The sequence below is a fragment of the Stegodyphus dumicola genome, chromosome 7 (genome assembly GCF_044657685.1).
Source record: "Stegodyphus dumicola isolate Sdum_Otavi_A_Nest chromosome 7, ASM4465768v1".
Classification (NCBI taxonomy): domain Eukaryota; kingdom Metazoa; phylum Arthropoda; class Arachnida; order Araneae; family Eresidae; genus Stegodyphus; species Stegodyphus dumicola.
In genome coordinates this window covers 35,043,452-35,067,520 of record NC_140774.1, presented here as the reverse complement: position 1 = coordinate 35,067,520, position 24,069 = coordinate 35,043,452, and the positions used below count along the sequence as shown (strand labels likewise).

The window sequence follows — 24,069 nt, the reverse complement described above, 5'->3', positions numbered from 1 at the left end:
CTGCCAGATACGCTATTCACTATTGATTACAACTTTTCACGTCAGCTCTTTCGTGCAGTCAGTCAGCATGAAGAAATGATACTGACTAGACTCATCATGAAAATGTCAGTGCGATGAGGAACAAAGTAATAGAAAATTGTGCTACTGCAGACTAAGAAGAAACAAGTGAGGAAGAAGGCCTAACTGCAGCAGTGTTAAGCTGATAGGTATTCATGTCAGAGATAAAAATTATTAACCAAAGAATCTGGGTTACTAGTTATTTATAGAACATAACAGTTACATGGGAAATTGACGTGAATAGACATTAGGCGTACAGTGTATAATATCGAACATAGACAAAAGCAGTATTTCATTCAGAGATGGGAGATATATACCCAATTATTATTATAGTTGGGATAATAGATAATGAACTCTCGTAAAATAGTGAAATAGATAATGAATTCTGCTAGCTTGAAACTTTCTTAAGTATTTTCATACTAATAAGAATATATACATATCTCCAAGGAAAAACTTGCTTTTATGGGTTCTATTCATTTGTACTAGTATTCTTTTTAGAAACGAAGTTATTGCCTGATGAAAACGTATATGAAATTTAATGTCCACCATTTCGGAAACTGAAATAATTAAGAACATAAATGTCTTGATTTTATGCAACAGTGGGAACCCAAGTGACCATAAATTTTTGTAGAACTTAAACATCTTCAGCAATATATTCCTGATGGTCTTTGTGCTTGCTGTAGCGTGATATGAAGTACCTTGCATTGCTAGAGTCGCTCTTTTGTCCTTGTATTTCCCTTTCCGGATCGTTGCTTTATGAGTGGCACACGACAAGTACAAAAAAAAAAAAGTTCTTTTCCCTCTAAATATGTTCCTTCCGCCTACTTGTCCCGTATTATGTCCATCACAGACAGCCCAGTATTTTTCTAAATTTTCTTCTCTTTTTCTCAATGGCAAAAAAGAAGGAAGGAAACAAAAAAAAAAAAAGAGGAGAGGAAAGATTTGTTTTTATTTTTATACATTTTTCCCTCGCGACGCACCCTGGGCTACGATAGCCATAAATATATGGGATCCCATCCTTCCCACCCTCTCCCTTTCACGGCCGACCTTTATAGTTTCTAATGCCTATTTCCTTCCGCGGATCTACGTCATGCTCGCGGTTTTATTGGGCGGAAGTGGGAGATTTGGCTCCGGAGCGCGGAAGAATATCTGTCAAGATGGCCGACTCGTCTAACAATGGAACACCGATATTTTTCCTTCTAGTTTCAAATTTTTTTTCTTCCTTTTCCGTCTTGAGCGTGCTGTATGCTGGAAAAAAGTAGTTGAAAGGATCAGAGAAATATATATATATGCGTATATATATATCTATATAAATATATATGTATCCAGGCATCATCGTCCTGGTCCTTAGATATTGTAAGTTCCTATCCAAGACGACGTTTGGAAAATTGTGTTTCTCTATTCAAGTTGCTTAAATTGCTAACATTGTCCTTTTGTATCGCAGGGTAAGTTGATTTAAAGAGCAGACAACATTTTTTTCATCCCGCTTACCTCCCTGTTTGCTGCTACTACGTTCTCTTTCGTGGGTGGAGTAGGGGGTGGGGGAGGATTTGTCATTTCTTTTTCAAAAGATGGTGGCTGTTTGGTTGACAGTCAAAGTATGTAAGTATGGCCTGTGTGCTCTCACAAAGCTCTCTTAAATTTTGGCCTTTCAGTCTGAAATTGGTTCCTCCTTTATAACCTTCGATTCGAAAACGACTTTTTGTTATTTTTTCAGTTCTATCTTATGTGACGTTTCTCTCTGAACCCGGATGCGGAGGAAGTGAAGGTACTTTCTTTTCTTCAACGCTTATCGTGGAGAAATTGTATTTTTAGACAAGAGGATTGTATAAGGAATTTACTTTTAAGCAATTGAGATAACATAATGTATATATAAGAAACATTTTTTTATGCTTGGGAAGCATAGAAATAAAAAAAAAAAGAAAATGAAAAAAATCGTTTCAGTTAATCAAATAAACGAAAGCTCGTTTAAAATGAAAGCTCTTCGTCAAAAAGCAAACTTCAATCTCACATGACGCCAGTTGCTTTCTTGAATTTATTTTTAGAAGAATTAAAAAATTTTTTAACAATATTCTAGAACATTTATAAGATCAATAATTAAAAAGAAAAAGAAAATTCATTCCAGAAACAAATCTTCTTTAAAGGATAATATTTTTTGAAAATTTTCTTGGCTTTTGACATCATTTATAGCCATGGTTGGAGCAACATTAACGGATTTTTTTCCCATTATGTATGTATATATGTGTGTGTGTATGAGAGAGATTTAAAATGTCAAAAGAAAATTATGGTTTTAAGATAGCAATAGTCCTTTTAACCCCTGATTTTAATTTTGTTGCGTCCTCTTCCTGTCTTAAACTATAAAGCTAAACTTTTTCATCTAAAAGCTAATCCGCATTGTGTTATATTATTAATCCTACAATGCGGTTAGCTCTTGTCCAATCACCTTTCAAATTTTAAACAAAGAAATCAACTCTATAAATACGCTTTGCCTAAATGCGCACCCACTTTTCTCTTCCTTTCGCTCTACTTGCACGTATTATTCGTCTCTACATCGCCCGTTGTTTTAGAGGTTTGATAAGTTACATAAAATTGTGGAGTGCTTGTCACGCCCAAAATGGTTTTTATTTGAGAATATGTGTCCTAAAATTTTATTCATCAAGAAATAAGATTATGTGGAGAATATATACCTACTTTTGATGTCGAAGTTCCATTCTGCTATTACGAATTCTATCTGTATGTCAGCGACATGTATAATCATCTCGGCCATGACTAAAAAATAACTGGTGTCTTCTCTCGCACGCATCCTAAATTGCTACATGTATATATTTATATGTATGGAATATTTTAGTATATGTAATATATATATATATATTAATATATAATATAATATTTACATATATAATATAATATTTACATATATAATATTATATATATATACTGCGAATATTTTTAGTGAATTTGGGAGGGTGTAAAGCTTAAGTAACTCAATAGATATTCAAAAATCTATATTTTAATCTTTTTCACATTCTTAAAACTTTTTTTAAAATAATGTATTAAAAATACTTCCAAAGTCAGCATATTTTTTTTAGTAAAATATAAAAATTTAGTAAATTCAAAAGTACTATATAAAGTATATCACAAAAAAATATATTGTTGCGTGCGTACGGGCTCGTAAGAAATCGAATGCACACAGAATCGAAGATAGCTTGATCAAATTCATTTTACCCAAAGAAACACTTCACAGTTCTGGAACTTTCCCCAAAAATATTCCTACAGCTCTTCACAGTATCGCAGAGAACAATCAGTAGTTACACTTAAAACTGCTACGAACGTTAAACACAACAGAATGCAAAGCGCATCTAAAAGGCGAAGATCTTACGGATATGCTAGCATGCCTTCGTGGTGTGATGGTCCTTTACGCTGGGCGCGTATTCCAGAGGTCCGCGGTTCGATTCCCGGCGAAGGCGTTGCTCATTTTTCATCTCTCCCGCTTTTCCAATTAACTTAATGTCTCTATAGTGGCGCCCGAACTAAAAGGGTATTGGATGATGATTCACCTCATCCAGAATTTGGCGACTGGGTCCCCTAAAAACCCCAATCGCCTTTTAGAAGGAGTAGTATATAAGGTATTTTTCCCGCCTTCTTGGCATGCCTTTGTGGTGTGGTACTCTGCTCGCTGGGCGCATATTCCAGAAGTTCGTGGTTCGATACCCGGCGACGGCGTTGCATATTTTTCATCTTGTCTGTTTCCAAAAAGTACCTAATGTCTCTACAAACTAACTACTAACATCTGAAAATGTGATGCTCTCTCCTTTCTTACATAGTTTATCCCCGGTCACCGAGAAATTTCTAGTGCTCGAAATTAATGTAAGGCATATGAGGACCGGGTACGGTTACAGTTGCATAGAGGATCAATTACGGTTATTCAATTATGATACCCATTACAGTTATACAGAGACCGCCAAATTATCGGCAAGTTTGGCGGCGTTTTGTGATTTTTCGCGATATTTGGCGATAAAGATTTAGTGGCCAAAAATTGCTAGCTTGGCGATATTTCTCCAGTTTAGAGAGATAGCCGTTTACTCTATGTTAAATGGACTTGTCCCTATATTCTTATTTGTCCAGCAGAGCATCATATCTGTCAAGCTTTTCATGTTACATTATACAGAAAAATACAAAAATTTCACATATAATCTCACTAAAATTATCTATCTATGTACAAAATTTGTAACAATATGTATATTTCGAGAGCTATGTGATCTGAGAATTTTGCCGAAATTATTTTTAAAGCCATTATGTTTCATGGATGCTTTGATTTCTTTCGACAGTGTCGTTAGAAATTGTGAAGTAATTTAGGAGCTTCTAGAAAAAATTACAAAAATGCTTGTATTGGTTGTAACAAGAGGCAGAGAAGACGAAAGGATGATATAGTCGTGACCCCTCTGGATTTCGCAAGATCTCTGTAATAAGATAGAATAATTTTTTTGAAGTTTTTTTTCCATTAATCTAATTACTTCGGCAATTAGCCTATTTTCAACACTGAAGGAGAAAGAAGTAAGTAATTAGAATTTTTATTACTTAATTTTTTATAGATACTTCCAAGAGTCTCAACTTTTTAATGAATTTAATGCTAAATAAGATGTTATCTAAATGCACAACTTATTTGTTGCAGTAAATGAATAAAAAATAATTACAAGCCGTTTTCTCAGTTTAATTTTTAATAATGAATATCACGTAAATATTGATTTTTGAATGCTTAATATATTTGTTAAATATATATTGGACTTCTAGTTCCCACCCCCAGTTTTTGAGGGAGAACGCCTTCGGGAGGGATTCCTGGTGTCTCCCACTCCTCTTCCTCTCCCCTTCCACCATTCCACACGAGAGGACTTTCGGCTCGCCGCATATTTAGAGTGCCGCCATGCCGCATCGACACTATACATTTACAAACATCCATGCCTTCTCTGGAATTCGAACCCGGGTCCTTCGGTACCGTCGTAGGCTCCCTTGCGGCCTGGTAGCTAGTGGTTGACTCCCGCTAAGTTGCTAACCAATTCTGCATGGATATATCTATACCTGGGTCGGAAGCCAACTCAGCGGTTTACTCCCCTAACCACTATACCAACTGGGCGACTAGAACTTTCGAGAGAGGTATTCGTACTGTTCTTCTCAGTGTGATAGAGCTCAATCAGTAGTTATCATTTTAAAATGCTGAGAACATTAAACAGAGCGCAATGCAAAGCGCATCTAGATACAGTTATTCAATTACACTACCGACTACAATTACAAATGTCGCCAAACTTGGCGAATTTTGACGAATTTCTCCAAATTTGGTGTTAAGAAGTAGTCGCCGAAACCGTCACCAGCTTGGTGATATCTTGCCAATTACCGCGACAGCCATTTGCTTCAATGCTTCAATACCCCTGTAATCTTATTTTTCTGGCAGAGCTTAGACTCTTCTTATTTTCATGTTACATTATATGAAAGGTACTAGAGTTTTAAACATAACTTCATTAAAATTATTTACAAATATAGAAAAATTCGTAACAATATTGTTGCTGAATCAATTCTGAAATTTTAATGCTTCCACATAACTTATTTGGTATTATGTTAGAAACATACAGAAAGTGATGGTTGCTCTATTTACTGCAAGAAATACATTAAAAATTATTCAGTTTTGCATTTATGAATGGGTTTAACAGTTTCATATTCAATAATGCACTAGTATAATTTCAGTTTTTCTCAAGTTTTAGTAACTCTTAATAATAATTCTGTATCATATCAGTTTTTAATGTAGCTTACATATAAATAATTTTTCTTATTAATAACTTTCAAATTTAAATATTATATGATAACTGTTTTATTCTTATGTTAAAGTTATTATTTTTTATACTTAACTGTCTATTGAATAAATGTTATTAGAAAAATCATTTTGACTAAATATGAATTTATTTAATTAACTAAATATGAGTTTGAGTATTAAATATTTATTTGGATATTAAACTGAATTTTCCTCTGAAAGCAGAAAAAGATGCTTCAAACGCATATACAATTGTTAATTTTTTTTTTCCTCGTTCCGTTGCATAAGAAACTCACTTGCTCCTTTACTTTTTTTAAAACAGTTAAGAATTATTAACTTCTTTTTATTCGAAACCATAATTCTCGTACGTTTAGTTGTCATAATTGGGGATGCATTTATAAAACAAATTTTTTCACTCCCTACTCCTCAGAATGAAGAATCTTAGTAAAAGAAACTAGCCCAGAATAACAGAGTTGATACGTACGATACGCACAATAATTACAAGAACATTGTTCTTGTATTGGTATTTCCGGAGAAATTTCAGATATTCAGTATTTAAGCATGGTGAATTTAGGGCAGAAAGATAGAAATTCTGCAGAATTTGTGTTTTATATCTAGATTTTTTTTTCATATTTATCGCTAATATTCGTTTAAACTTTAAGTTGATTTATTGCTCAGATAATCAAAATTCGAATACCTGAAGCTCTACTCTAATGATATAATCATACCATGATAATTTTATAATTTAGGATATATAATTATCTTTTTAAATGAAAGTTAGAAATGATTTATAACTTGATTTCAACTCAGAGTCAAATGGAATTTCCACTCTTCCCCACCCCCTCAACACTTCGAACACTGCTTCCTGCATGACTGTTAATTTCGTCCTCGAACGAAAAAACAAGTTTGAGATCAAAAATAAAATTTCATAGCAATACGAGATCTTTTATTCATCTTTCACGTTTCACTTATACGTGATTCAGAGGGGCAGAACGCATGCGTGCATGCACATACACACACATACATATGCAAAAAAAAAAAAAAAAAAGATTGCGAAATATAGCAGCTCATATATCGCCAATACTGTTTTCTCATAAATGCGCACGCTCCTTTCGAGCTAATGTATTTAAATACAGGGAAATTAAATATTCACAGCTTATATGTATCAAGGGGATTATGTGTATTTTTGGATTGCAGGGAACCCTTCAAAACTTTGAGTTCGCCGTTCAACTTAATGATCTTAAACACGTTGCTAAGAAACTTTGTCTGTTAGGGATCAAAAAGTGTTGCTTTTTTTAACTTTTTTCCACACTTGCTTCTAGTGATAGTTATTCTTTTTTATCAGTAACGTACTATTGCATTTTTTCTTATTACTAACGATTTCATTCTTATTGTAGGTTTTGTTTACCATACTAAGGGCCACAAAACATAAACTAATAATGTTATATAAATGCTTAAAATAGCTTTACTATAACTACGAAAACGAATGAGTCTTACTTCTATCATCCTGTGAAATAATATATTACACTGTACAACACAATAACTGCATTTTTCCATTTTCATGGCTCTTTTGCGGATTAAGTTGAAATATCATAATTCCTTACTTTCATAAACACGAAAGAAAATCTCTAGGGTACAATATAATTTTTTAAATAATTTATTTATAGTACAGTATAATGTATCGTACTTGACAGAATACATTTTATTAAAAATTAGGTAACTTGAATAGATTTCGAGGGCAATCAGTCTCGCATATACGATTTTTCTGTAAGTCATCGGTTATGTGGAAAATAGTTTATCTTCTCATCGCATGAAACACTTTCATGTTCTAAGATTAAAATGATGAAACATTTTAATCTTTTGAACTGCGTTTACCCTTGAAAACCTTTTGCGTGGACTTAACTAATTGTTCAAAAACTCAATTCTTACTTACTTCTTTCTTCTAGAATTTCTTTATTCTCTTTTAGAATCATATACTGAATTGTTTTGGAAGAAATGAGACAGTATTTTATTTCCATCCTGTTTTATATCTTTACTTCTTTACTAGCTGATTCTTTAGAGGATTGTCTTCAAGTACAGGGGGTTTTACTTCTTATGCAGTTGTCTTTTTTGCTGTTTATTTCTTCTTACCATCAAAGATGTCTCTTAGAGGTTACTTCCTGTTCCTTTATCCGGAAGCAGAGGCCTCAGCTTGGGAGAAATTTTTGGAAGCCGTATACCAGAATATTATATCTATAACGTTTCTAATGTTTAATATTCGTCCACCTTCTAATATCGTATTATTGCATGCTAACATGTTTTAATATTCTGTATATTCGCACCTGTAAAATTTGTTTGAGAGCGAAAGAAACAACATATATTTGTTAACAAATAAACATAAACCTCTAAAAAATCGAAAAAAAAAAAGTGCTAGCTGTTAGGCGGGCTTAAACGATTATTCTTTACCGAAGCAGGTAATATAAATGCGAAAGGTTTATCTCTGTTAATAAATAACATGTTACTGTAACTTCTGTTTTAAGTAATATAAATACATAAGACGTTTTTATTTCTTCTTATTCCTGATATATTCTTATGAGAATGAGTTTTGCAAAATTATAAAAAGTTAACTGAATGTGAAGGTATATTTGCTGATAGATCATTTGCTATATTATATGAATCAGTGATCAAATTTGGCATTGGAAGTATATCTTCAAGGCTTAACTTATTTAAATGTATCCTTTAAACTTGATTAACATGAAAACTGTAGATAACTTCTTAATTTCACTGTCTTTTCTAAATTAAGCGTCATAATTCAACAATGAAATGTATTTTCCATCAAAGTTAGAGGGAATATTGTATTTCCTCGCGTATCCCTCCCAGCTTTTTCGCTCAAAGTTCTGAAAATTAAAAAAAAATATTCGTGTAATTTTACCCTTCAGTGCATTCAGACAATGAGCTCCCCTAAATTTTAAAATGGATTATCGTTTACTTAGTGATTTTTTTTCGTCTTACTAACAGAGACAAACCATGCCGAACTACCTTTGAAGGTCATACCGAACCTTTCCCTTTTAACTGTTGAACTTTATGCCAGCCTAATACAACAACAGACAAATCACAACGAAGCAAACACGTATTGACATTCAGCCTAAGATTTCGCTGTTTCTGTTTCGCTTATTTACCTTCTTTAACTACTTAAGAATGCCTAAGAAATTGCAGAAACAACAATAAGAGAGGGTGAGATTTAAATTACAAGAAAGTAAAAATGAAGATATCTCATTCGATATTGTAATGTATTGGAACGTAGATTTCTTTTTAAAGAAATACTTTGATAGTTATTAAACAGTTTATCCATGACTATTGTTCATTTGTTACGTTGTTACTGTAACCGCATCCTTCAGAAATAAAATTACTCGCAAATTTTTCCCTTTTCGATTTTTGGATAGTACAATTAGTTAAAAAAAAAAGAGAGAAAATGTATAAGGAAATACGACAAATTAAAATCTGTTGTTCAGTATTAGGATGAAAAGCCAATATTTTCTCCATGTTTATTACCCAGTTAGCAACTATAGTTACTTAAAATTTATTGCATATCTTTGTTTATCCATACGTGCTTTGAATGCTATATCAAAGAGGAAATGGTTCTGTGATAGTATTACAGTTAGATACCCATTACTCTGAATGTAAAGATGATGGCTTATTGGGTAGAATCAAAAAGTATATCTGTTATGCCAATCAGACTCCCCCTCTTAGGGAAAGTTTCTTATAGCGTGTTTGTTACTTTAAAATAGGCACTTGGATGTCTTTATAATTTCTCCATCATTTGCAGTCGTAACGCTTGTTATCATCCCCGCACAATGCTAAACTTGTTTGCTTCTCTCAGAACTGTATTCATTTGTATGCCTTCCTCGAAACGAAGACAAAAATTAACTCCACGGATAGACAAAGTAAACAGGTGTTTTGTTTTGCACCCGCTAAGTCTTTCTGCCCGCAGGGTACTTCTGCAGCTGTCTATGCGAACGGTTACGAGATAAGCCGGAGGAGAAAAATAAAATAATAAAAAAAAAAATGCACTGTAATAAGTATTAAAGTAAATACACTGTAAATCGGAGTTCAAAATTCGGGCGCTTCCAAGTTGAAGGGGGAAAAAACAGACTTGAAAGATTTGTAACTGATGTATTTCATTGACTGTCGTTGATGAAATTCCTCTTATGATCGTGTTTTTCTCGTTGATGAAAAAAAACGCTTACACTTGAAAGATTTGTAACTGATGTACTTCATTCGCTATCGCTACTAAAATTCCTCGTTCATGGGGAAAAAAAAAATTGAAAAATTTGTAACTGACTTATTTGATTCACTATCGTAGTAACTATTATGCGGACATATAAACGTCTAGTGCAGTATTTAGGTTTTTCATATTAGAGTGTTCGTGTTTTAATAAACTAGCTTTAGACTATTATTTTTAGTGCACTAATTTTCTAGAGAATTTTATTCGGTGAAATTTTGTTACATAATAATCACAGAGGTCGGTTTTAAACAGTGTGTAAGTAATTCTTGATTCACATCTTAAATAAATTTCGTGTTATTTAAAACAACATATTTAAAACTTGTAAAATCTAGTTCTTTTAGCTATCATAAAACGTGACTAGATCTGTCAAAGTGTAATGCTTGCGAATTCTCGCATAGGCTTGAATGTGAACACAACCGTGGAAGGGCGTAAAAGACCCTTTTATTGAACACAGAAGATGTAACAGATGGCACGGACTTACTTGCTTACAAAAACACCGAACTTTGCGGTGATAACTTAAAAGATAATGTAACACTGAATTTAAAGGTAAGGAGTAACAGACCACTCAGTTCAATTTTAGCTAACAGATTGACTCAGAAACCCACACCAGAAGGATAATAACTCGGTGGTAACAATAAGTATCCAGTATTAAGGTTAACAGCTGCTAGAAACTACCAACGTGGCGCTCACAATAGCGAAATCACGCTCTGGATAACCTTTTCACTCCAAAACAGTTTAAATACTCTTGTTCACCCTAATTCATTTACATCTGGCAAGGAAATGCGAGGAGAATAAGAGAATTCAGAAAAGGCTTACAAAATAAAATAACTATTAGTAAAAATATATAAAAGCCTATAAACTAAGCATCTAAATTTTAGGCCGTTCGTCGCATATAAATAAATTTCATAAAAAGACTTCACATACCTATACAAATCAATATTTAATTCCAGGAACGATGATAGATATTATAAATTCATGTCATAATTCTTTAAGTATTACGTTATTAGATAATATAATAAATTACAAATAACAATTTTATATTTATTACTTTATTTTAGTTTTGTAATACTGCTATGAAAAGTTACAGTTCAAATTTCATTCAATATAGAAAACTGACTACCCGCTCTGTTAACATGCGATAGGAAGTTGAACATCCATAACTTTGGGCCTAGGTTCGAATCCAGGAAAACCCATGGAATGTTCTAAGTGCATGGGAGACTTAAAATGCTGTCTAGACTAAAGTCCTCTCGAGCAGAATGAGATGGAACGCCCTTAGATCCATTCCCCTATCCATCACTATACTATTACGTCACAGTACTATACAGTCGGTGCACCGACTAACTTAATTCACTATTCTACTAAAAGATTCAAATGTAAACACGTGATACCTCGTTTTACGCCTTAACTTTTAAATACCTTAATTTAACTTGAACTTTAAAAATAAACATTTAAATTAACTTAAACTTTTAAGTTGTAGAATTAAATTATTAAGAATAAATAATTTAAAAATTACTGTAATTATTAAAATTATTTAAACTTTTAAATTGTTAATAATTTTACAACTATTGCATGCAGATTAAACAAAGGCATAAAATCCTTAACCAGAACATGTGAACTATATGACTTTTTAAAAAAATGCGCAATTTACCAACATGTAAGAATAAAAACACAGAGCTCACCAAGGCGAGCAAGAAAGAGGTGTATATATACGTGGAGCTCGGCCGATTGCAACAAAACAAGACCTGATGTGGGCAGCACATGACTTTCTTGTACCGCCTATTAAAATATACAAATTTTTTGCTGCACTTCATTTAAACTTATTTATTCAAATTTCTAAACTCAGTGGCGTAACAGCCCTAGTGGGCCGAGACCTGCAGTGCCCCTGTATATGCTTTCTTGACCGTGGGCCCCGGGGTGAATGAGGCATATGCCCTGGACAAGTGGTCAATTTGCCGCAAGACCCTCGGTGCTTAGTCCCCAAGCGAACTTGGTACTCATTTTATCGACCCACCCAAGAGCTGAAAGGCTGAGTCGACCTTGCCCAGCCCGGGGATCGAACCCTGGACCTGTGGTGCTGCTGCGCAACGCGCTAGGGCCATATTCAAATTTCAGTAGAGATATATTTCTCATTCAATTAATTTAGTTCTCACTTCGCAGCAAAGCAAAAATGCGTAAAATCTCAAAACATCTTCATGAAAAATACAGAAAAACATAAAACACTAAATACAGTTTTGAAATATATATATATAATTACAATTAAAATTAGTTTCTGTGCAAAACCAAGAAATTCGGCAAGAAGGCAGATTTATCGGTGCACAAGACTAAAAGTTTACTGTTGGTTCCACTCGGCAAAAAGACCCTGATTGTGCAAAAAAATGACTTAATTCACTGTTCTGCTGAGTTTCAAATGTAAACTAATAGTGGTTCGTTAGGCTTAGCTCGCCACTTAAATTTTAAAATTGCATGCATATGAACTAAAAGCATAAAATCCTTAACCGGAAAACATAAAAGCACATAATTCAACCAATTTTAAAGCAAAAAATGCACAATTTACCAACGTATAAGAATAAAACACTATGCTCTTCGAACCAGGTAAGAGTGAGACTATGTATATATATATATATATATGTATACGATTGGTGCAGCCGATTGCAATGAAAGGTGAGGTGAGGGAGGTGCAAAAGCACCTCACCAGTTATAGTCCTATACACAAAATGTCAACGTTCTGCGGCTACTCATTCTTGAGTTATGCGAATATATGTATCGCGATTTCAATACTTCCTTTACTTCATACAAGGAAACAAAAAAGAGGTGCACAACTACATGTTATAGCAGTTGCATATGCAAAATTTCACAAAGTTCTACGGTTTGTCTTTTTTGTGTTATGCGAGATACTTACATACGTACATAAGTACATACCATACAGACACCACGATAAAGTCCCTTCTAAATTCATTTTAGAACCCGTTTTGGAAAAAACAATCCTTCATTCTCTCCGTAATAGATATCAGGCAAAAATGCGTCTAAATGTGTTCCAGAACGGTAAAAAATTATATTTTCTTTGAAATACGACACCCAAAAATTTTCGCAAGTACAATACTTCCTTTACTTCGTACAAAGTAAAAATGAAGCCTTATAATATGTAGTGTAAATATGTATTTTTAAAATAATGATCAGATGTATAAGATGTCAAAATTTTGCATTGAACTATACTAACTTTTAATTTCTTTTTTGATAAAAATTACTTTGGTTTCTATTTAGGGTCTACCAGTAGAAATGAAATCTTGTGATATCATCCTGAAATTAAGATTAACGACGGAAATAACTGAAGTTTTAATCACACCTCGCCGAATATGGACATATTCTAATGAAACTACGTAAGTAATTTTTTTTATTTCATTTTCTCATTACGTAAAAATCATTCCGAAATTTTGCCAAACGTAGCAAAAATAAAATGACTTTTCGATTATTATTTTATTTTTTAATAATGTTAGTAGTAAATTGATAATTAAGCCTGGAAGAATTATTACTGGTATAAGTAAATTGAAAAATAGATAGGATTTACCAATAAAACTCGTTTCACGGTGAATTGGTTCTTTGTACACAGTACACTGAAATGTAAAAGAATATTGCGGCTATTTTTAGAAATCACTTACAAAGGTATAACTTCATTCAAGCTTAACTTCCGCTTTGAAGCATTACCATTATATCGGAATTCAGTAAGTTTAATATTTTTGTAGAGTCATTATATCATTTTGAAGCAGGAGACATGAAAAATGAGCAATAACATCGCCGCAACTCGAACCTGGACCTCTGGAATATGCGCCGAGTGTGCTACCGTTATACCTGAAGGCATACTGAAAAGGAGGTAGAAAACACCTTGTATACCTTTCAAAGGGCACCTTGTACACCACCTTTTGAGGGCACCTTGTACACCTTTTAAAGAGCGATTGGGGATTAGGGGACCCACAAATCCCGTTGGTGATGAATTATTGTACACCATCTTTTTAGTTTAGGCGCCGCTGTAGAATCATTTAGAATTCTTTTTCATGTCAGGAAAGACGGCCTGCTGGAAGGAGGGTGAAAATACCTTATATTTTGCATGCCATAGGATGCAGACGTTGTGTCATGATGAAGTCTTTAAACAAATACATCATGACACAACCTAATTTTTGTTGTGTCATGCGAGACTAGCTCAACAAAGCTTTTGTTGCATTTTGCATCATGGGAAATTAAAGCATATGGCTAATTTGTATTTGAGCTGTAAAAATATGTCTGGTATGTGTCCACGTCTTCGAGGGTATAAACTTTCAATAACTAATCTTTCCATTTAAATATTGTTTTTTATGAAATTGAATGCTGTCATTCCACTTATGATAGATATATGTATCATACCTGAATTGACTGCAATTATATATATATGTATAACTTGTAAAAGAATAAAATAGAATATATATCTACTAAAAGTGGCGAGTTACCTAAAATGGAGAAAGCACAAATTAAAGGACTACAGGGTATGAATTTGGAGATCATTCCTGAAACAGAAATAAATCAATGCACAAACAAAACAATAAAATAAATTAACCAAAATTGATAATTCCTTGTTTTTGTCAAAAGCCAAAAGAATTATGAACAGAAACGGGACTCTGTTGATAATTCTTTCAGCTATTTCTTGACAAAGGCCAAGGAATAAATAATGTGATTAAGTTATTATTTAATTGTGCTGTATTTTAATTTAATTTGTGCTTCCTTTTTTAGGTAATTCCCCACTTTTGACAAATATCTATTCTGTCTCGTTCTTTTATACATTATTCATGTAATTTCGCGGAGTTTTTAGCCTTATTTTAATAATTTGCTATTAATGTCGAGCAAAATTCGAAGTTTTATTTAAATATTTTTCAATTTTTTATCTCCTTTTATCTCCCTTTCTCTCTCTCTCTATATATATACACACAAGTATAATAAAATAAAAAAATAAATAAAATTGTATAAAATTAAAAATTCCCCCCATAATTAATTTGGAATAAACCACGTGAAAAAAATAAAAAAACTAAAGTATAGTAGAAAACTTGAAGAAATGAGGGGGGAAGCAAAATATGGCAAAAACAAAAAGGAAAAGGAAATTTACATCTTTCGCTGCATCGTCATCCGTAGGTTGGTACAACGAAAGAATTATATAAACAAATAATATAAAAAAAGAATTTTAAATCAACTCTACTTAGGTCAACAAAGAAAAATTTTTAAAATACAAGAAAAAAAATTTAAATACAAAAAAAATTTTAATTAAAATAACCAAAATATCAAAAATTTTCAATCCACTACAAGTTTAAAAAAATGTATTTGAACTTGATAAATAAAAAGTATTTTATTAACGACTGAAAATTAATTAATTAATAATTAATTAAATAAAAAAATTTCACCTCAATTTCAAGTCAATTTCTACTTAGGTCAACAAAGAAAAATTTTTAAAAAACAAAATATTAATTAAAAATTTTTTAAAAATTTAGTATGTGAAAAAACTGTGTTAACATCAAGTGTCATCCAAAATGTATTTGAACTTGAGTTGGATGAATAAAACGTATTAACTAACGACTGATGTAGTGTTTAGTTCAACGAAAGGAATAAGTTGTAGTATAAACTACGAATTTTAAACTGATTAATTTCAATAAAAATAATTAGGAGAAGCTTCTATTGTAATATAAAATATAAAAGTAAAAATGAATAATTAATTTGAAAAAGGAAAAAACTTCAAATTACCTGGATAATGAATCTTAAAAATTTTAATTTAAATTCAAGTCAGCGAAGTATAAATTCGTTCAGTTCAGCGAATGGAAAAAGTTTAATGTTTAGTTCAACGAATGGAATGAGTTGAGTGTTTAAACGCAAATAGAACATTTTTTTAAATGCTTAGCAGTGTGAATTTTTTTTTCAAAAAATAAAAAACTGTGAATAATAAATAAATTTAAATATTTAAATTGTTGTGCAGTAAGAACTGTTTTTAGTAAACTGTGAGCAAAGTTATGAGCAAACTTAAAAAATGCTAAACAGGAATTAAGAAAAAATGCTATAAATTATAGGTAACTTAAAGAGATTAAAGGCAGAAAACGAAGGAAGTTGTCGAATGTTACAGAATATAGAACTCACTCAAGCTAGCTTTTTTAAGACTTGGAAGCTGAAGTAGATCAGTTTGGTAATAAAATAGAACAGGAAGAAAAGAGATAGAAAATTGTTAGGTAGTCCGATCTAAATTAAAGCAAATGTCATAATTTTGATAAGAATACGTAATTCAACTCTGTTAAGAACATCGAAACTATACTGCCATAATAATTTAGATACAGCTTAGCAAGAAAACAACAAATTGGTGATGAAAATAATTTTTAGATTAATAGCTGAATTTTAGCTAGCTGTTTTTGGATGAAATTGCGTGGAAATTTTGTTATCTTTCAGTACTTTATTCAATAAACTAAGCTGTTTTGAACAATCATTGCTGTTGTTACAAATATTTTTTATTCTTTTGGTTTGATTAATAATACTGTGAGCGATAATTTTTCTGAAGTCATTAGAATGCCAATTAATTACTTTAATTGCTTTGAAATTGAAAAGTCTTCTTTTATAAAATATGGTTGAGATTTCAAATATTTTAGGTCAATATAATTTGCTTCGGTGCCTTTTTTGTTAGTTTTATTAAGCTTAAATCATATAGAATAGATACCCTGTTTTTGAGTTTCATTATGATTGTAATGGCAATGATGTCATCAAATTTAAAAAGTTCTGGTTTATGGTAATTTTTAATAAAATTATTTTTCATAACGAAGAGCAACGGATTACAGATGGCAGTAGAATAGTTAGTTCCTATAGGAATACCGTTAAATTGTAGATACAGTTTTATTTTGTTTTTTATTTTATTTATTTTACTTTTTATTTATTTTATTTATTTTTATTTTATTTTATTTTGCATTATCATCACCACCTCTTTCTTCTATCAACCACAGCTGGTTTAGGTTTTGAACTTTTTTTTACTTGTATTTATTCATTTATATACAAGTATATAGCTATAGATATAGATGGTATGTGAAAGGTTTTCTAATGATGAAATACAAGTATATATATATTTTGCATAACTGAACATATATATATATATAAAATAATATTATAATAAGAAAATAATAAGAATTAATTGTACATAATAAGTTCACAAATTCAGTTTCCTTTGTACAATATTCCAGAAAATTTCATTCATATGATATGCAGAGATTTTAGAAATATTCCACCAAAAAATATCACTGTAACGGTTTATTCGTAGTCTTATAGTCCCAATTTAAGAATATTTTGGTCACCTTCACATTTACAAAATTATTATATAAATTTTACACATTTACATCGTTTCTATGCGAAAATAATTCTACTAAGAAAACATCTGCATAGCCTTTTTAATGAAACAAAAACCAGTTGTGCAATCAGAATTACGCTATATACATTTAGAAATATTTTTCGTTTTTAACTTTTAGACGTAATTAGTGATCGTCCCAGTGACAGCTTTGTATACAAAGTATACATATTTATTCCAAACGTAACTGGAGAAATTGAAGCCAATAACGTCATATTAGTTCAAATTTCCATTTGCAGAAATGTTGAATTTAAAAAATTTTCCCTCGAAAAGTTAGTTTCTTATAGTCCATGTTGATTATTCTTGCCAAAACCTGTTGATGTTATTTCCGTTTTTGTTTCGTTGCGTAAACCTGTTTTCAGTCCTTAAATTTTACAGTTTTTAGGGCTGATTTTACATTGCATTTTGTAGAACGTTTTTATTTAATTGGTATATTTTCGGGCAAAAGAATTCTTCTTTAATAATTAAAACCATTTTAGTACAGACTTCATCTACAGATTTAAATAAACCATGTTTGTAAGAAAAAATGTTACGATATCAAAATTGTCAAATTCTGTAACGCCAACTGCATTTGAATCATTTCTTAAGCTGGAACCGCGGATATACAATCGCTCATCTAATTTTTAGTTATTATTCCGTATGAAATATTAATAACCAGACATTAATTATTTAATATTTTCATACTTTCTTGTATGTGCATATTATTTAAGCTAAACAATATTTAAGATTTGTTTTCCATGTTTAAGTGTTTCAGAAAAATAGTAGACAATATTTCGATTAAAACTTTGTGTAAAAATGTCTTAAAATATTATTTAAAATTGTATTAATGATATAAGCACTCAAAAATATTTTTACAGATTTCTTTTGATCAATTGTTTCTTTCAGGTGAAAAAAATAGTTTGGGATTAACGTAATTGAAATCTTCATTTTTATTATGGCTTTCGTTGTTAAAAAGAAAATCTAAGCCAATACGCTTCGTCTACAGAAATCGTTTATGTAATTTAACTTCACGAAAACTATCGATAAAGTCCTTCTTCAGGGAAAACTGTCGCCATTTCCATTCTCGATACATCGAAGAACACATTACCTCGATAATAGACTACGGGTTCATTAGAAACAGTAGACTACCACCCTCATTACCAGAGAAAAAGCAAAAAGTAGGGTGTGCGAATGCCACGCAAATAAACAGGAAAACAGGAAAACAGGAAACAGGAAAGCCTCCACGTAAGTTCTGAGTAGTTCGAATGATTCTGTTGGATTTATGTATTGTATGGAGTGTCAACTGCTTGTAGACCATTGGAAAGGTTTATGTGGACAGCTGCGTATATTCAGATGTTTGCTGAAGCTCGTCACCTAGCTAATGAGGTGGCAACAGAACTTTCCATTTCCGGTCGAGAACGTCACAGAGGTGTTTTATGAACACACAGAATTCTCGTCACAGAATTTCTCAATGTCTCTTTTGAATGGATATTATGTAACCTGAAAGATTTCTTGTTGGTATATGCTCGAAAAATTATTTCTTGTTGGGATATTTTTCGCTATTTCAATATGGTTTCTTGGTATTTCTCATATTTCATGGAACAGTGAAAAGCATGTATGATCGTTTACTGCAGAAAGCTCGAAAGAGTCTTGGAGCTCTTGGAGACAGTATTATAAGTTTGTAATCTAACCCTGATTTTCCAAGTAATATAGACCAATGAAATATTGAATAAAAATACTTGAACAAAGCTAATGAATAAAACAATTTAATTTTAAAGATGAATCTGAAATTCACATTTTAGCCTCTTTTCATATCTTCATACATCTTTGTTATGTCTCAGTGATGCATAAAAGCAAGGGTAAAGGCATATGCATACGACATTTATAATACATATACTTACTACACAACTAAAACATGAAATCGATTTCAAACTTAAAATGTGTGTTATCATGGTTAAATTTTATTAATGAGGTATTTCACATAAAAGTTAAAAATAAAGTGTTAAAAAAGTGAGAAAACAATTAATTTTATTTTGCGTTTTATGATAGAATATATTATAAAAGGGTGTAGAGTCATTAGGGTTTCTGATGTTGGAGACGTGGAAAATGTGCAGTGCCCTCGCCGGGACTCGAACCCTGGACCTTTCGAATACGCGCCGAGTGTGCTGCTGTTACAGCAGAAAGGTGACGAATTATTTTCCACCACCTTTTAGTTCGGACTCCATTTTTTATTGCTGTTTTGTTTATAAATATTCCCTGCTACTTGGCTGCAATATTACACAGAATATTCCACTTCAGAACGTGCAGTATCTTTTACAGTAATAATGATAAAGCTTTTATAAATCATAACAAAATGTGTATGTTGCATTTACGACTTCGCTTCTTATGTTACATTTATGGCTTCGCTATATTAATAGAAGTTCTGCTTTTCTTTAAACTGAGCCTTCTTTTAGAAATAGTAATAGTTTCACACAGAAAGTTTTTCATCATTATTTTTGATGAATTTATTGTGCTTTGATAGCTTATGCAGAGTTGTAGTACCAGGCGTTAATTTTAAAATGATCTGTTCGAAAACGTTTTGTTTTATATTGTGTTTTTTATTTTGCATTTTTAAGTAGCATGAAAATGTGCGTTATTTAAATGCATTCCTTCTGCGATAAATGCAGATTAAATCAGTAAATTCAGTGTCATCTTATCTAACTGAGACAGATTACCAGAAATATTGGGAATATCAGACCAGTCGCCCATTAATGTAGCTACGATACCGCCAAAGTCCCAGCAGTAACATTATCTATCACATTTGAGCTACTTACGTACCGTGAATTGCAATACACATACATAAATTTCTTTGCAATGCAACACATGTCAAGTACGTTATATACAGTTATATATCCAAATATTATAGACTCAATTCCAGTCCGCTGGGAAAAAAAAAATTGTAAATATCGCGGTAGAGTGATAATCTTCTATTCCCTCCCGGCACTTTTCTTTGTGCATATAGAAATAGAAATTATTACATTACGTATATTGTAATTTATAGAAGGATGAAATCGTTTTACTTTTTTATCTTTCGCGTGTTCATTCGAAGAAGAGCTCTTTTGTTTCGAGAACTTTTCCTTTGCCTTCATTTGTGGATAAGATCACTAATCACTGGCAGTCCTTCCCGGTATCAGTTTCTGGTCAGTGAGTTGAATGCATGGGATTAATACCCGGTTTTCCTGACGTGTTGGGTGAAAATATGAGCTAACATTCCATCGAAATTCCTTCAAGAAAAGATAATCAGCATATGCTCGTCGAAATCAAATAACTAACCAAATAACAATTTTATCAAAAATTGGCTAACTGTTTGATGCGAGTAGCATCTGGGATAACTGTTGGTAAAATATCACAATTATCAGCGAAAAACAAAATCTGACATATACGCCACATGACTTCCTTGTACGGAATATTAAATTATACGCAGTTTTCCTGCATTTCATTTAAACATATTGAATCAACAGCTAACGAATTTTGAATTAAATCTACTTCGTGGATAGCGAATAAACCACAATAGAAGAAATGCACTTTTTAAAGTTCACTAGATTTATTTACAATAGCGGCTCCTCGGCGCTAGGTTCACTTAAAAGCGTTACATCTCATTCATTTTATAACTAAGAAAGCCCAAAAATTATATCATCTGAAGAATTACCACAAGTTCTATTCAAATACTATAATCAAACTAAAACGATGTATAAAAGAAATTTTAAAAAAAAGTAAAGAAAAGAAACAGTTTTTCACAGACGATTCAGCGCCGCTTACCTAATGCACATGCGCTACTAATTAATTCATTTCTGTCTTCGCGGGAAGGCAATATTTTCGTTAAAACTTGAACGATATAGAAAAACATAAAACACCAAGTAGTGTTAAAACAATTAAAAAAATAATTTTTACAATTAAAATTACAGTTTCTACGCCAAAACAAGCTAATAACTTAAAAGATAATTTCAGAATAAATTAAACATAATTTAATTTGCAATAATAAAAGAAGACGTTACTTTGTTGTTTGGAAGCTTAGTTTCTCTCGATTGGCAACAAATCCATTATTCTGCTAAGTGTCAAGTGTAAACAAACATGGCTGCCATGGTAAACAAAAATTAGGCTTAACCGCGCTTACAGAAACTTTTAAATTGTTCATAATTCCACAATTATTGCGTGCAGGTTAACTAAAGGCATGAAAATCTTAACCGGAAGATAAGAATAACATAATTCAATAACTTTTAAAGCAAAAAATGCACAACTTACAAACATATAAGAATAAAGAATCCGAGCTCACTTAGCCGAGTAACAGAGATGATATAAGCGGAAGCATTAAGAATTTTCTTTTTACACATATATTTATATGCTTTTGGTGCGGCCGATTGCAAACAAAATGGGAGGTGCACATCTGCATGTTATAGCAGTCCTATATATAAAATTTCGACGTTCTGAGGCTACTCGTTTTTCAGTTATACGAGATACATACATACGTACGTACAGACGCCACGAAAAAATCTCTAAGAATTCATTTTAAACCAGTTTTATAATTTCTTTAGGGAAAAAGAGTCCTTTATTCTGTCCTTACGTACAAATGTCACGCAAAAACATTGCTTAATTGCATTCAATAGCGGTCAAAATGGATATTTTCGTTGAATATGATACCCGAAATTTTTCGAGATTACAATGCTTCCATTTTACTTTGTACAAGGAAGTAAATCGGAAGCGAAACGGAGCCCGAGAAAACAAATTAATTTTTGTTTTAGGATAAACAGTTTGCAATGAACACTGCTGAACACTTAAAATCTGTCTCGGTGAACGAGCTAGCTACTATTTCTCCCTATGTGTAATGTGAAGACGAGCTAGTTTCCTTTCTTCCACGAAGGCATCCCTTCTAAATCAGATAGCCTTCATTGCTTTGTAAAATAAAATAATCAATAAAGAATAATTAATAATTACTATAACTGAGCCTAATGATTTGAAAAAAATAGGTTTTGAAATGAGTTTGTGTTCGGTTTCGTTTTTACGTGTATTGATGCGGAAGCTTATTTATGAACCATGACTATAGTTTCTATTCCCCTGCGCAAAATTGGGGGAGTTTTTGTGGTTTTCGTCATACCTAATGTTAAAGGGAACCAGATTCCCTCAGAATTTCTTGCACGAAGATATTTCTTTTCATAAGCAAATAAACATGCATTTGACCATAATAATCCATATAAGCCTGTCGAATCTGATCCCGCTGCTTCGCAGAGCTACTGTTAATTAAAATCCAAAGTTGGGATACCTCTAAGTTTTGTATCTGCTTCCACATTTGAGGTTGCATAGAAACTAGTTTCTAAGCTCAATTGTTCTACAAACCGGCTATTAAAAATTAAATGTTTTAAGACTCTTTTATGTCTGTATCTAGATGTTACAAATTATGATACAGTCTTTCGGACATAAACCAATAAATAAATTGCAAATAATATAAACCTTATAAGACTCCTGTTTAAATGTTGCAAAAATTTCTTAATTCAGAATAAGCAGAAACTGGTTGCAAAGAAATATCATTAACCCGAGTCTCCAAAAGAACAAAAGCATTTAGATGTTTGTATTTCTAATTTCCATTTGTCTTCTAGTGGCTACCGTGAGCTCTGAGATTTCGACTCGTTCCCACACCTCAAAGAGCCAATCAAAGACCGACTTTTCTCCTCTGGAAGAAAATACAACTTTAATTGTTGCCACCCGCTCTTTGCCGATGGTCCTCATTTAAAGTTGCTGTAAGGGGTTATTTGGATTTGGATTGATATCGGCTCATTTTGTTGGTAAAGAGATCGCGGGAACTTTTTGTGTTCTTGAGGTTTTTGATTCGCGCGGGAACTGTTGATAAAAGCCGATCTTTTCCTTTTTTCTTTCCATTCTTGCTCACTTTAATGTGTGTCTGGTAATAGCCTTTCGTTAGTTTAGTGTGTAGTTAAACAGATTTACATTGTGGTCTTAGTTGTGAAATGGGGTCATTTGAACTTCTACCAATGAACTCAAATGAGGATGCAGGTTTGTTATCCTCAGGCAGTATTCTCACGTTTTTGAAATAAATAAATGTGCTTCGTACTCTGAACGAAACAGCGGGTTTCACTATTCTGCAAATCGATTTTTAAAATTATGCTAAAAATTAATACTATTCAGCAAATCGATGCGATTTTTACCTTCACATAGTAATTTTACCTTTTCGAATTCCCTAAAGTAATATATAACAGATATTCTTACTGCTTAGTTGGATTATCATTTCGACTTTTTAAATTCATTTAAAATTAAGCAGCACTTGGCGCTAATTTTGAACTTTTTGTACTATTGTACTTTTTATAAACGGAACTTCGACTACATTATAATTTATATATATATCCCGAAATGGAAAGGCAAGATAATTTAACATTTTTTTTTTGTAATGTGTATAACTTAAATCTGCATATTTGCATATGATATAAATGTTATGATAAATAATAATTGTTCTTGTATTTTACATTATAGATATATATTCCAAACTTTTTAGTTCGTTTCGAAACTGAAAATAGTTTGTCCGGTAAAATTTGT

At 32.0% G+C, this 24,069-nt stretch overlaps 1 protein-coding gene across 1 annotated transcript in view; it reads left to right on the top strand.

The window, feature by feature from the left end:
* LOC118188978 (polycystin-1-like protein 1) overlaps positions 1-24,069 on the top strand; it is a 601,848-nt gene that overhangs the window by 341,678 nt on the left and 236,101 nt on the right. The window contains exon 7 of the mRNA XM_085820080.1: positions 13,383-13,498. Within this exon, the coding sequence (XP_085676206.1) occupies positions 13,383-13,498 (116 nt within the window). The remainder of the gene's footprint in view (positions 1-13,382; positions 13,499-24,069) is intronic.